General features: G+C 36.7%; 1 protein-coding gene across 1 annotated transcript in view; it reads right to left on the reverse strand.

Moving 5' to 3' along the window:
• Positions 1-10,850, reverse strand: part of LOC591961 (ceramide glucosyltransferase-B) — a 36,434-nt gene extending 25,584 nt beyond the window's left edge. The window contains exons 1-2 of the mRNA XM_030995585.1: positions 10,424-10,850; positions 620-758 (exon numbers count right to left, since the gene is read on the reverse strand). Coding sequence (XP_030851445.1) covers positions 620-758; positions 10,424-10,638 — 354 coding nt within the window. The 5' untranslated portion in view covers positions 10,639-10,850. The remainder of the gene's footprint in view (positions 1-619; positions 759-10,423) is intronic.
• Positions 10,851-12,854: the final 2,004 nt, after the last annotated feature.

Raw genomic sequence — 12,854 nt, forward strand, 5'->3', positions numbered from 1 at the left:
ACATTACAATTACCGGAGGCGATGATAGTTTGTATCCATTGCCCGAGTAAAGGAGGTTAATATTTGTTTTATATCCCACATCGGCAATAAGGTCTATTTAAAGTAAATTTTACATACCCGGTAATTAAAACAACTGATTCTGCAGACAGTTTAGCTTCAGCTAGATTTTACAAAGCACAACATGCGTACATGTAATACATGTACAGTCGATGCACTCTCATTTGACATTGACATTTCGCGTAACCTACTTTGCTATGCTTATTCAATGGGCAAGTGGGACAGCAGCAAAAAAATTACGGTACAAAAGTCCTATTGCAGCGAGATAGTACTTATCTATCATTGATCATGTGACCTCTTAAGACCAATCTTAGTATGTGGGATATAATGGTAATTAGTGTAAAGTTTTTAGTGTCATGTACATGTAAATAATTGTATTTTCCTGCGGTACAATGTTTAGCAGGAAGATTATGCTATTCTAGGTCGGTCTGGCAGGCTTTCCCATAAAGTTTGTTATTGATGTACATTGTAATCTGTGAGTCATTAACTGAGTAATGAAGGATGAGAATATACCAGAATATAAAATGTAACAACTGTAACATTAAAAAATGAGAAGCCTTACCCGTGGATAGCTGAGTTGGAAATAGGATTCCAGATTGGGTTGGAGGTTGGAATCAACACCACACAGAGGCTTCAGAATAGATACACCAGGCATCTCATCTCGGAGAACATTCGTTGGTTTTCTGTACATACATAGTTTCCTGTAAAATGAGAAGTATAATAGCGGTTAGGCCATGAAAAATGTACTTTACCTCGAAAGTTTGATATACATGTACATGTGTTCTGATGCTGGGTTTTTGTGAATGCACATGTGCAACTTGTCACTGTTCCTCCATTAGGCCAAATTAAAAAAAAAACATGTTTAGCGTCCTGCTTTTTTTTTAAATAGGAAGGAGGAGGCCCTTTTTTATCTTTTTTTCAAAATGGTCGCTCAAAATGGCTGCTCGGTACATTTCCCCTGACAGTCAGGCTATTTTTCAAGTTGGCCGCCGACATTAAAAAAAAAAAAAAATTAGAAATAGATCCATTTTAGGCAGTGTTTTTCATGTTTTTTTTTTCTTTAAAAAAAAAAAAAATCAAAAAAATTAGGAGGCAGCCCCCACAAAGGAAGCGGGCTGGGACGCTAAACATGTTTATTTTTTTCATGGCCTTACATGTATAGTGCAGAAGTGAGGATATTCTATACACATGTACTGTACATGTTGTCATAACAATCCAAAATCTTAATACAAATCACTAGTGTTTTAAGAGCGAAAATTCATAATGCAAAAACCCACCGAGTTTCAGCGGAGTTTATAAAAAAAAAACACACTTGAGAGGTGAGTCTCTTGTTTGGGTGTGTCATTACATTCATGGGTACACTGTAGTTTAGTTGGCTGATAACTTTCAACACCACACTGGAATGTGGGAGAAGAAAAGGGGGGGGGGGGGAATTGATCCAGATACAAACATCCTGTTTACAGCTGTACACCTACACATTTGTAGATGCTCTTTCCTTTGAGGTTTGACAGACCAACTCCTACACACATTGTGCAATGACATCCCACAATTTCTAAATCCATTTCATTTTAATATATTATTGTACATACAAACAACTGTACAGTAAGTCAAAATTAAACTACCCTATGTTATGATTTATTCTGGATTGTTTATCCTGCAGTAGATTGGTTGTTCGAACCAGTGAAATGGTTTCAAAGGATTCTGCAAGAATTTATTTTTCTATACTTACCTGTACCACAACTCAAGTTTATTTTTAATAAAAATGAAAGTACTGGTACTCATGTACATACCTGTACATGTACATGTACTGTATATCTACATGTACGTGGAGTAATTACCCTTACCACTGGGTATAAAGCCACATTTAAAGTTCACTCAGTCAATAAATCTTAATTTTCATGCCACAAATGTCTCTACCACCAATAGGCACAACACATTCCTTCAATTAATTTTAACTGAAGTGTTTAAAACTTAGATTTTCTGTCTGTCGTTGTTTGTATACACTGTACATGTGTGTGTTTTTTAATCGTTTTTGTGGTGAAACAAAACAAATGTGCTCAATTGATTAATTCAGTTACTAATTTTTTTTTCAATTCTAAAAGCCTTTCATGTGAAGAAAAAAACACAGTAGGCCTACTATACTAATGTCACTTTCTAACACTGACACAATGAATATAACATGTACCGGTACATGTACATTGTATATCGCAATGCCGACCAAGCAAAGGTGATTCTAGCTGTTACTGCCATTGTGGAGTTGCCCTAATAGAAATGGAAGCTTGAGAGGCCTAGAATTTTCATGTATTGCAGTGGTATCAATATCAAGTCATCTTGCACGTAAACATATAGCCTATTGTATCCTCTACATGTACCTGTACCTCACGTAAATAGCAGGCCTGCAAACTGAAAATTGATAAATAAATCTGTCCATATATATGGCAAATATGGATGCACACATACCGGTACTGCAAACTTGACAATTGACATGTACACTGTACATGTAAAAGTAAGTCCATATCTTGATTTGGTCATAAAATGTACAAATACGTGTACATTATGGTGTACTGTGGGATCCAACATACAGTATGCTCTAGCAAAAATTTCACTTGGCTTCATTACATCCGGGAGATGTCAGTGACATCTCCCTGATTACATTACATCATTAGGGTCGCAATAGACCCGTTTACTAAAGCTATGGATGTTTCTTTCCTGGGTACCTAGTGTCGAGTTAATGAACTTCAATACTTGGAATCCAGTCTGAATACATTACTTGTTGTTATGTCGGGTAAGCCTTGGGCAAGCGTTCAGGTTGTCAAGAACAGCATTTGTTTAAAAAGTATGCCTAAAATTTATTCAAAATCGGTCTACTGAATTAGGTTTTAGAAACTTTAGGGCTAAAGTTAAGGATTTGGTCAGTGTAGAATATCAAATATAGTGCTTTGGAGCTGAAGCACGCGTGGTGCAACCAGTCACAGTGTCTCGTGAACTGCTATCAACAACTGTACGTACAGTACATACATGTACATGAATGTGTATGTACATGTACATTATGTAGGCTACAGAAGCAAAGAACAATTTTTTATCTTGCACACTTTAAACAAATATATAACAAAGTAAGCTCAAAGTAAGAGCTCTCGAAAAAATAGTACAACTCCACAAATAAATTTAGAGAGCCCCAGGGAGCAAAACAGAATTTTTGGCATGGCTTCAGTGTTCTAAATCATTTCCAAAAGCAAGTTGGATTTTTTTTTTTTTACGTACAACAATCGACTTACAAAGGTTAGAGGAGTGTCAAAGCCTCAGGAGAATCGATGACGTTCAAAAGTTCAAATTAGGGCTCATAATAATATATTTCAAAAAATGCAATGAGCTCTGTTTTGCAGAAAGCACCAAAGTCGCAGAAATGTGACACACTGTCCCCAGGAGTTGTTGTGTTGTTGGAGACTTGCTGACTGCATGGCTCTCTTTCATAGAATATTTTCATTTTATGAAAAAAATTCCAGTCTAGGTGTAAAAGTCAAAGATACAGTTGATCTTTATTTGGTATTTATCAAAGAAATCAAAGAAATCTGAAACAATGAAAGGTTTACTAAACCTGAGCATGGGCTTTAAGCTTTATTACAACTTACATTGTAAGATTATTTGTGTTGTTTTTGTACAACAGAGCTAATAACATGTACAGAATTGTAGGTTACATGACGAACATGTACAATGTATTCAGCATACTATTATATCAAAACAACATTGCAATGCAGCAATTTGCCGATAATATTAATTGCTAACCGGTACTGAGTATAAATGTGTAGGGCTATTATATCGCTTTGTCTAGTGGGATACAAAATCAAAAATAGTCAGCCGAAAAAGATACTTCTGGAGGTTTATATATACTGTATAGCTGGGAGTTTTGAAAATCAAATCAGAGTTCACTTAAACCATCATTAGCCATGCATCAAGTCTATTAGATTCTGGATTTATAATTCATTATCTTGATCACCTGGGATATTAATAATTTGGATAGATCTACAGTAGATCTATGGACCTTGCCCCGCAAACCCTTCTAGAATCTTCTTCAGGATAACCATAATGCCAGCAAACTCGTTTCAGACTTGAAATCGCTGTTTGGATGACATCGGATGTAATAACATTTACCCTTCAAGCAAAGCTAAATTTTGGATACCGGTATTATTTTTTGCTAAACACATACCTTGCAGTATCCTTTATCATCTGTATTATTACTGTATAGATCGCTGTTTCTTTTGTATAACTGGGGCTATACTTTAATAAACTAAATATAAATTCACTTTTGTGTGACATATACATGTATGTACTGGTCTTTAAATGAATTTTGAATCCAAATCATCCAACCTGTCAAAATCAAGCACTTTGCTTAAATCATAAAATTATCATGCTATTACAAATTTATGAAGTACATGTACATGTAGACTTTTATTTAAATATTATTGCAAAATACTTTAATAAATGTTATTGAAATCAAGACAATATTTGTACATTAATTTATTGGGGTGGATAGGTAAATAATGCATACAATGCTACATGCAAAAGAGAGCAAAAAATTGAAAAATGTTTTGACATCATTTTTTTCATCCATAGGAATATCGCAGGCCCTTTTCCTTTTCTTTCTACATGTACAAGTGTATTAGATGGCATATGAAATGATTAAAATGCTCTCCTTCATTACTGAAATAAAATAAAATAATTAAAAACAACTTCTTCTTTTTTCCCCTTTTTTTCATTACGGTATTTCTATTCATCCCATGATTTAACCATACATGTTATCCAACTCTTCTTGAAATTTGCATAAACCAATAGTCCAATACACCCACATACCACAGTTGTTGGTAGACCTTATTGTAGGTGTACACAGTATCATGACTGTGAATTAGCCTGCTAGCTTACATGTACATGCCTTGTTTGTAGAGAAGCTAAATGTGTTGATATTGTGGTTTCTCAGGCTAATATAATTTGCATTGAGATGAGTCGTTTGGAAGGGTTGATGAAGGTCCCTTTCAAAAGTGCATAGTGATGCTCTGGCAATGATATACATGTACATGTAGTAGACAATTAGACATGTACCCTAAAAGTATTAGAAGCACCATAGAAGTACAAGTGGTAGTAGTAGTAGTAGTAGTAGAAGTAGTAGTAGTAGTAGTAGTAAAGTAGTAGTAGTAGTAGTAAAGTAGTAGTAGTAGTAGTAGTAGTAGTAGTAGTAGTAGTAGAAGTAGTACATGTAGGGGACTAGAGGTAGGAGTAGTACATGTAGAAGTAGTGGTAGAAGTAGCAGTAGGGGTGGCAGTAGGAGTAGTAGAAGTAGTAGAAGGGGTAGGAGTAGTAGGGGTAGGAGTAGTAGAAGTAGTACATGTAGTAGTGGTGTTTTGATGAACAATTCAAAATAATTTTAAGCCAGTTTCTCACAAAATACATGTACATGACATTTTAATTACAGATGTCATAATCACATCATCCGCTGATTTTCATTGAAAGCTGACCAATATTTCTAATTTTTCAATCAGTCTCTTGACTCTGGGTTAATAGGCTTTATGACTGAGTGAAAGATTGAATCTAAGACTCTCTCCCAGGATATTTTTGTATCTGAAAATAAAAGCTACTCCGTAGCCACTGTTATTTTTCTGACCTCTCTGTCAAAAGCCATGCTCCCAGTTATTTTGTATGGAATATTGTCCACATAGTAATCTTGTGAGATTTTACCAATGATAAGTGACTCCCTACATGTATTTCAATCAAGCAGATGGTTGAATGAAAAATCCATAGCATTCAGTGTGAGTGTACTACAAATATGCACTGCCAACACGGGAACTCCTGGCAAGGCCAACTTTGAACACAGGGACCCAGTTTGAAGGGAAACGACTCTACATCATGTACAGTCATGGGCTAGTAACTCCATGGTACAGTCAATCAGAATGGTTGTCAGCAAGGTCAACAAACTTTCTTCCACTTTCTCTCTCTCTCTCTCTCTCTCTCTATACCTGGGCCCAAGGTCAACAAACTTTCTTCCTCTTGATCTCTCTCTCTTTACCTGGGCCCTGTCTAATCTACATGTACATGTATATGATAAGAAATTGCATCAGTCTTTAAATACTGAGAGTCAAATGCGCTGCAGGGTCTGCACCTAGCACAGGGTACATGGTACTCGACACTAATTATGTGGCATCATAGTTTGGTCCAAACATTTCAACTCTCATTGGCCCAAATTCACAAAGGAGGTTTGTCGATAAACCAGGTTTGTAAAAAATGTGTCAAAATGGTCATATGACGAACATAAACCTCGGTTTGTCGACAAACCTCCTTTGTGAATTCGGGCCTCTGAGTTTCTGGTCAAATTTCAAATGTGAGGGCATTTGAATAGCAACCCTTTTCACAGGGCATTTCTATTGATATACTAACGTGGCATGTGGCCAAACTGTTGTATGGGTAAAAAGAATTTTAACATAGGCCAACAAATTCTTTTCACTTTTAACAGAACTCAACCTACTAATGGTCAACAATTCTTTTCCCTCTCTCTTTATTTGCACTAATATCATTAGGCCAATTACTGTAAAAGAGTCTGAAAGGAAAAGTGCACAATGAATACTATGGGTGATAGAGCAGAGATCTATTAAAGTGTTTCTATTTTTAGAAATTTAGACCTACCACTGTGTCTTTCAAAAGATTATGTGACCCCACATACATGTACAGTGTACACCAGAACTATAGAACATCATATAACTAGGCGCCTCTTTGACTTTCTTTTTGAACGATAACTTGATAAAGTACCCAGGACCAGGTCCTGATCTAGTCTGATTGTTGTACCATACACAAATCCTTTAACTGGTCGGGGCTTATCGTGAGCAGCACTGATGATCGGCCAGCTGCCATGTCAATTGATGTCTTCAGCATTAGTCTATTAATACAGTGTATGACGTTTCTTTAAAACGATGCCACTTTCTGATACGTATGCATGTAAATGACAAGGGCTTTCTATTCGCCATGTCACGCACCCACAAGTCCATTCATTGTGGCATTTCTAAAGAAACCTGACAATCTTTTTTCCACAAGTCATTCACACCATACATGTCATGTACACGTAAACATGTACATACTGTACATGTACATAGAGACCTACAAAGAAAAATATTTTTGAAACTTGAGTCCTAACTGAACTCATAACCCCGCAATATTCAGTACAAGATTTCCTCTATAAAATGTTCAGTTCAGTACAGGTACTGTACATGTACATGTACATGACCCATAATGTACAAGTCATACATGTGTACTGCATACACTTACAGAATACAGATTACAGATTTATTTAAAGAACTTCTATTGAACCACTCGCTCGGCTCTGTCAAAAGTTTGTTGCCCCGGTTCTGCATGAAAGGTCACTCAATTTTAAAGAGGAGTGCATGAAGGTCTTCAAACGTGACTCAATACTCCCACCCCCATAATCCACTCCCACCCCCATAATCCCCTCCCACTAAAGTACTTTAATAACAAAATGAAAGTTTGCAGTCTGTGTATGGACATGTGTAGATTTACTAGGTTGGCACTAAAGAAATTTGAAAGTGTTTATCCGACATTTAACACTGTAGTGATTAAACTTTTCAGTGTAGCTGATGTTCGGGGACACCCTTTTATAGCAGGTTGAGCTGTGAGAAAGAAGAAAGTTTTATAGATTTTAGTGAAAGCTGGGAAGAAATTAGTCAAGTCACAAGTTAAAGAAAGTTGTGAATGTTTGAAAGACTTAAAAATCCCACCAAAGTACTGTATTGCAAAATATGCAATTTTCTGTTTTACTTTGTCTCATTTGAGGTGAGAATTCCCTATATTACACTGTAAGATATTAAGAATGTACATGTACTGTACAAGCATTTTTACATTTCAGATGCAGCTTTACCATACCACTGGTGGTCACTATGTTTCAGTTTAGCAGTTTACATTTACATGTATAATAAACCTTCTTTCTATCAGTTTTCCTTCCAATTTTCATTGATCATTTCCATGACTTTCTGCTTCCTTCAGAGTAGCTTGCTGTTAATTCTGGGTTGAATTTCCCTTTAATTTTCCAACAAAAATATAATATTGAAATATTGAAGAATCAGTTTAAAAGATTGTGGATAGAAATATTATGTACCGGTATATGGAATTCCTTTGGAATACCATAGGCACAAGATGGAAATGACTAAATAAGGCAAATTAAAACTGACTACTTCTATCTAATCAAGATTATTCACAGATGAGAATGTACTGTACATGTGTATATTTACGGTACAGTACATGTATAACATGTTGAAATTCCATACTAGGTACCTGCACACAAGAATCCCAAGGCCAAGAGGTCAATTTATATAACAAATTTTTCATAAAATCTTATTTGCCCATGAAAATACAGAAGCTTAAAACAAGTTAAGAACTGAAGATTGGTTGGCATTGTGGAATTTGTTACTTTATTGTCTAGACTTCCTCAGATTGAAAAGATTCTTCTTTATTTCAATAAATGCCATCAAAAAATAAAATTAGACTACAGTACATGTCTTCTAGCATTCAACTCAATTATTTGCAAAGTCAATTGAAAATTTGTCTTTCTTTCGTATAGTGGTAATACATATTATGAAATGTTCTGTGAAAATTACAAATAATTCTGCAAATCTGCAAATTTTAAATATAAAAGAGAAGAACAAAACATAGAAAGAAAGAAATTAAGTAGCTTTTCATGAACACCTTTTGTGACAACAGCCCGGAAAGAGGTAATGTAAATGTACATGTACATGTAGTGCATATGAATTGATGATGCTCAATAAACATGGGCTATACAGTAATTCTATAAATATCTATAAATGTAGCTGTATGTGTACCGTATGTGCTATCAAATAGGAAACATGATCTTGGCTAAGAGCACTTTTTAATTGGGATTCTCATCTTATCCATATATGATTAACCTAAAAAATAACACACTCTAATGTTTTTAGAGGTACATTTGTACATTTACATGTATACATGTATTAAAGGTACTTTACTATAATTGCGATAAGTGTTGTCTGCTGAGGCACATGCACGGAGTTTGCTCAATTATGGGTAAGCGAACTTCGGTATTGCTATTATTGTAAAGTATCTATGAAAATTGGCAATGCAAAAACATTTTTTTTTTTAAATTTGCGTCAATTTGCATTTCAGACGGGATTAACATCGCAAACTTTTGCTTTTGCACATACCGCACATGTGTACTTCTCTTCACTATGTTGAATCAATTATATCATACATCATGGGATGAATTGGGTTAGGACGAGGAATCACCCTTTTTTCTTATTTGGGTAGGGTCGGCTTCTCTCTTTAGAGACAGAAACCGACCATAGGCGTTCACTTTTAAACACCATGGCCATTTACGGCCATATGTTTATGCCCCCAAAATTCCCCAAAATTTCATTTTACCTCATGCATATCCGATTTATTCTATTTTGAAAATTAGGCCTAGAAGTCTAGGCTATTAATATACATACGTCTGATCCACTTACCAACTTGACTGAATAAATCTGTTTAAAGGGATCGTTTAACAATGTTAAATCTGAGATACACGGCCCTACGTGTTATCAGTGTCTGTGATATGGTGTAATATTGAAGCCCTAAAAAAATTGCGCTTCAAAATGATCAAGAAGTGCCTCAAAAAAGTAAAAATCTTTGAGTGACCGGTTTTACCATACTCGTTTTCCCCAATAGACTGTAGTGTTATGAAAACCGTCAGGCGAACGGTTTTCAAATTTGTAATTCCAATCATAAATATCTTGATAATCAGACAGTTAAAAATCTTGCAAGCCGTAGTTTAAACTCTCGCTGCGCATGACGTCATCTAAATATCATCCCTCCTAGTCTACGGCTACGCCGAAGGCAAAATGATTATGAAGAAAAAACTGTGCGCGAGCTACAAGTTGGTAATGACGTTATCACAGTTTTTCTTCAAAATCATTTTGCCTTCGGCGAAGACTAGAAGGGATGGATGGCGTAAATATTCACTTCTGAATGACAAACGCCTATAAACTAAAACAACAACATAAAAATATGGCCGTAAATACTAAATGGCCATGGTGTTTGAAAATGAACGCCTATGGTCAGTTTCTGTCTCTATAGAGAGGAGCTGATCCTACCCAAATAAGAGGCTAACGAACGAAAGAGACAGAAAATTCGGTCTACGATCGCGATCAAGCCTGGATTTGATGAATATTTTTTGTTCAATCCGAAGGCAAAGCTTGCAAAGGAGAAGGATTTATGTTTTTTTTAATATCCGGACACAACTCGACACCCAACACTCATCATACTTAATTCATAACGCTTGCACTTGATTGATAGTGATACTTACACGTAGAATATTCCAACAAAATGAAAGAAAACCTGTGCCACTGCTAACGCAAGGAATACGATAGCCAAACCCACGGCCAGGTAGTCCCCGTAGGTCGCGTCGGGAAAATACACCATCATTGTCTGCGAATAAAAGGCGATTTTTGAAGAAGATGTCCGCAACAAGACGGGGAATCCCACTCGACTACCGCTGGAACAATCACCGCTTAACAACATGACGATAATCCCCACATTTTATGGGGAAATGTGCCGAAATTAGGTGGCAGCGCCGGAATGCTTACATGCAGTTTCTGATTCTACTTGAGATCCTAAATGAATGAAGAACGAAGATCCACGATCACACACATAGATTAGATAGGTATTCTCCGCGGATATCGTAGTAGAATAGGCTAGGCAGAGCCAGCCGTTCAGATAAATTATAGAATGCGATGGCCGTTATTTCAGTGTCACGAAGAGAAGGAGTGACCGTTATCATAATAACCGCCTAGCGCATTGAAAAAAAATAACTGGATGGGTGGGGCTAGCTCTCGAGGAACCCTATCGCGCTTGCACCAAAAGTGACTTTTATGTACCGGTAGCTTTATAGATCTAGATTTTTTTTGGAAAAACTATTATCTCATCATCGCTCAAGTTATTTTAATAAATTGTCTTGCAGCATCGTTTAATTCGCCTTTAGTCATTACTTCTTATTGCACGTCATCACAATGAGTAGTATTGAAAAATAAAGTTTTGTTAGCCCTATTAGGCCTATAGTAGTTACCCGGGAGTAGTTATTGTATTTCATTCAGTCATTCATTTAAAAAGTTTTAAAAAATGACACATTAATCTATCCATTCACCCAATTATATTGATATTTATTTACTTATTTATTTTTTCATTAATTCATTATTTATTAATTTATTTATTACTTTTTACTTATAAATAGCCTTTTTTTAATGGCACCTGATTTGGGGTATACGGGTTATCACGCATTGCAGCTAGTTGAGCTATGCTGCATAGACTTGAGCTTCACACAACTTCACAAGACAAGGTTATATTCAGGGACGATGCATTTTCCCCTAGCCTCTTCAAATGGGTCGATTTTTGTTGATCGGGATGCCGCAAAGCTAAACAGCACCGTCAGTATGTTCTTCACTGCGGCCGCCACGATCTGACTTCTAACTGTTAAGTCAAGTCCGATATAGTGACTCTAATTTCAGTTACTAGTAATTCAATGATATCTCTTGGCCGAAGATCCGTTTTCAAACTTCTAAACGAAGCGAGCATAGAGAGCCAAACACTATTGCAACAGAAACTGTATTTTCGAAAAATAAACTCAAGGGCAATTTCTATATCTTATTTATAGGCTATCCCATGTATAATGTTCGCAGGGGCGGATCTAGCTTATAGGGGGTGACCCAATGACGCGTGCCGCGTAGCGGCGAGGCGATTTTTTTTTTTTTTTTTTTTGGGGGGGGGGGGGGTGCTATTTTGAACCCCCGTTTTCCTGGCATCTACTAACACAATGGAGACCATCAAATGCAGTGCACGATAACGTCTTTTTAAATAAAAATAACAGTTTAATACACAGTTATATCCATGGAGAGTTATCATGTGTTTGGTTACTGTTATGAGTTGAATATCTTCTCACAATATTCTCCAGTGTGCGTTCTTTGGTTGTGCTCTCACTCTAACTTGATGTCGTTTTTCTATGCACATCTCATTTTCACTACTTGGCAGCCCAATGGGGGAGGGGGTAACCCCCCCCCCCCCCCCCCCCCCCCCCTCCGTAGATCCGCCACTGGTTCGGATTAGGTCATTGTCATGTTCGCGCATTTCAATAGTTGACGCAAAAGGCTTTTGAAATTGCCTCAGGTTGCTTTTTTCCACAAAATAGCTACATTTGCGATCTTTGTATTTTAAAAGATCATTTTACGGTAACGGTTGTTTTTGCACACACACAAATAAAGGAAAATCGCGATATTATGAAACCTTACATCTAATCCATGAGTATCAAAACGCTCTTCAACTATAAAGTGTCCTCTTTGAGTGACCGCAGAGAATGTCTGTGCCTCAAATTTGCAAAGAAGCTGCTCGAGCCTGGGCACTGGCGTACCTTTGGGGGGGGGGGGGCAGGGAGGGCAGTGTGCCCCCCTGACGGGCTCCAGGGGGGAAAAAGAAAAAGGGGAAAGAAAAGGAAAGAAAGGAAAGGAAAGAAAAAGAAGAAAGGAAAAGGGAAGAAAAAAGGGAAGGAAGAGAAAAAAGGAAAAAAAAGGAAAGAAAAAAGGAAGAAGAAGAGAAAAGGAAGAGAAAAAAGGAAAAAAAAGGAAAGAAAAAAGGAAGAAGAAGAGAAAAGGAAGAAAAAGGGAAAAGAAAAGGAAAGGAATAAAAATGGGGGAATTAAAAAAAAAAAGACCACGGTCGTACGTACCGTCAGGGGGGGAGGGGGGGAG

This window comes from Strongylocentrotus purpuratus, unplaced genomic scaffold, assembly GCF_000002235.5.
Source record: "Strongylocentrotus purpuratus isolate Spur 01 unplaced genomic scaffold, Spur_5.0 spur5_scaffold_3, whole genome shotgun sequence".
Taxonomy (NCBI): Eukaryota; Metazoa; Echinodermata; class Echinoidea; order Camarodonta; family Strongylocentrotidae; genus Strongylocentrotus; species Strongylocentrotus purpuratus.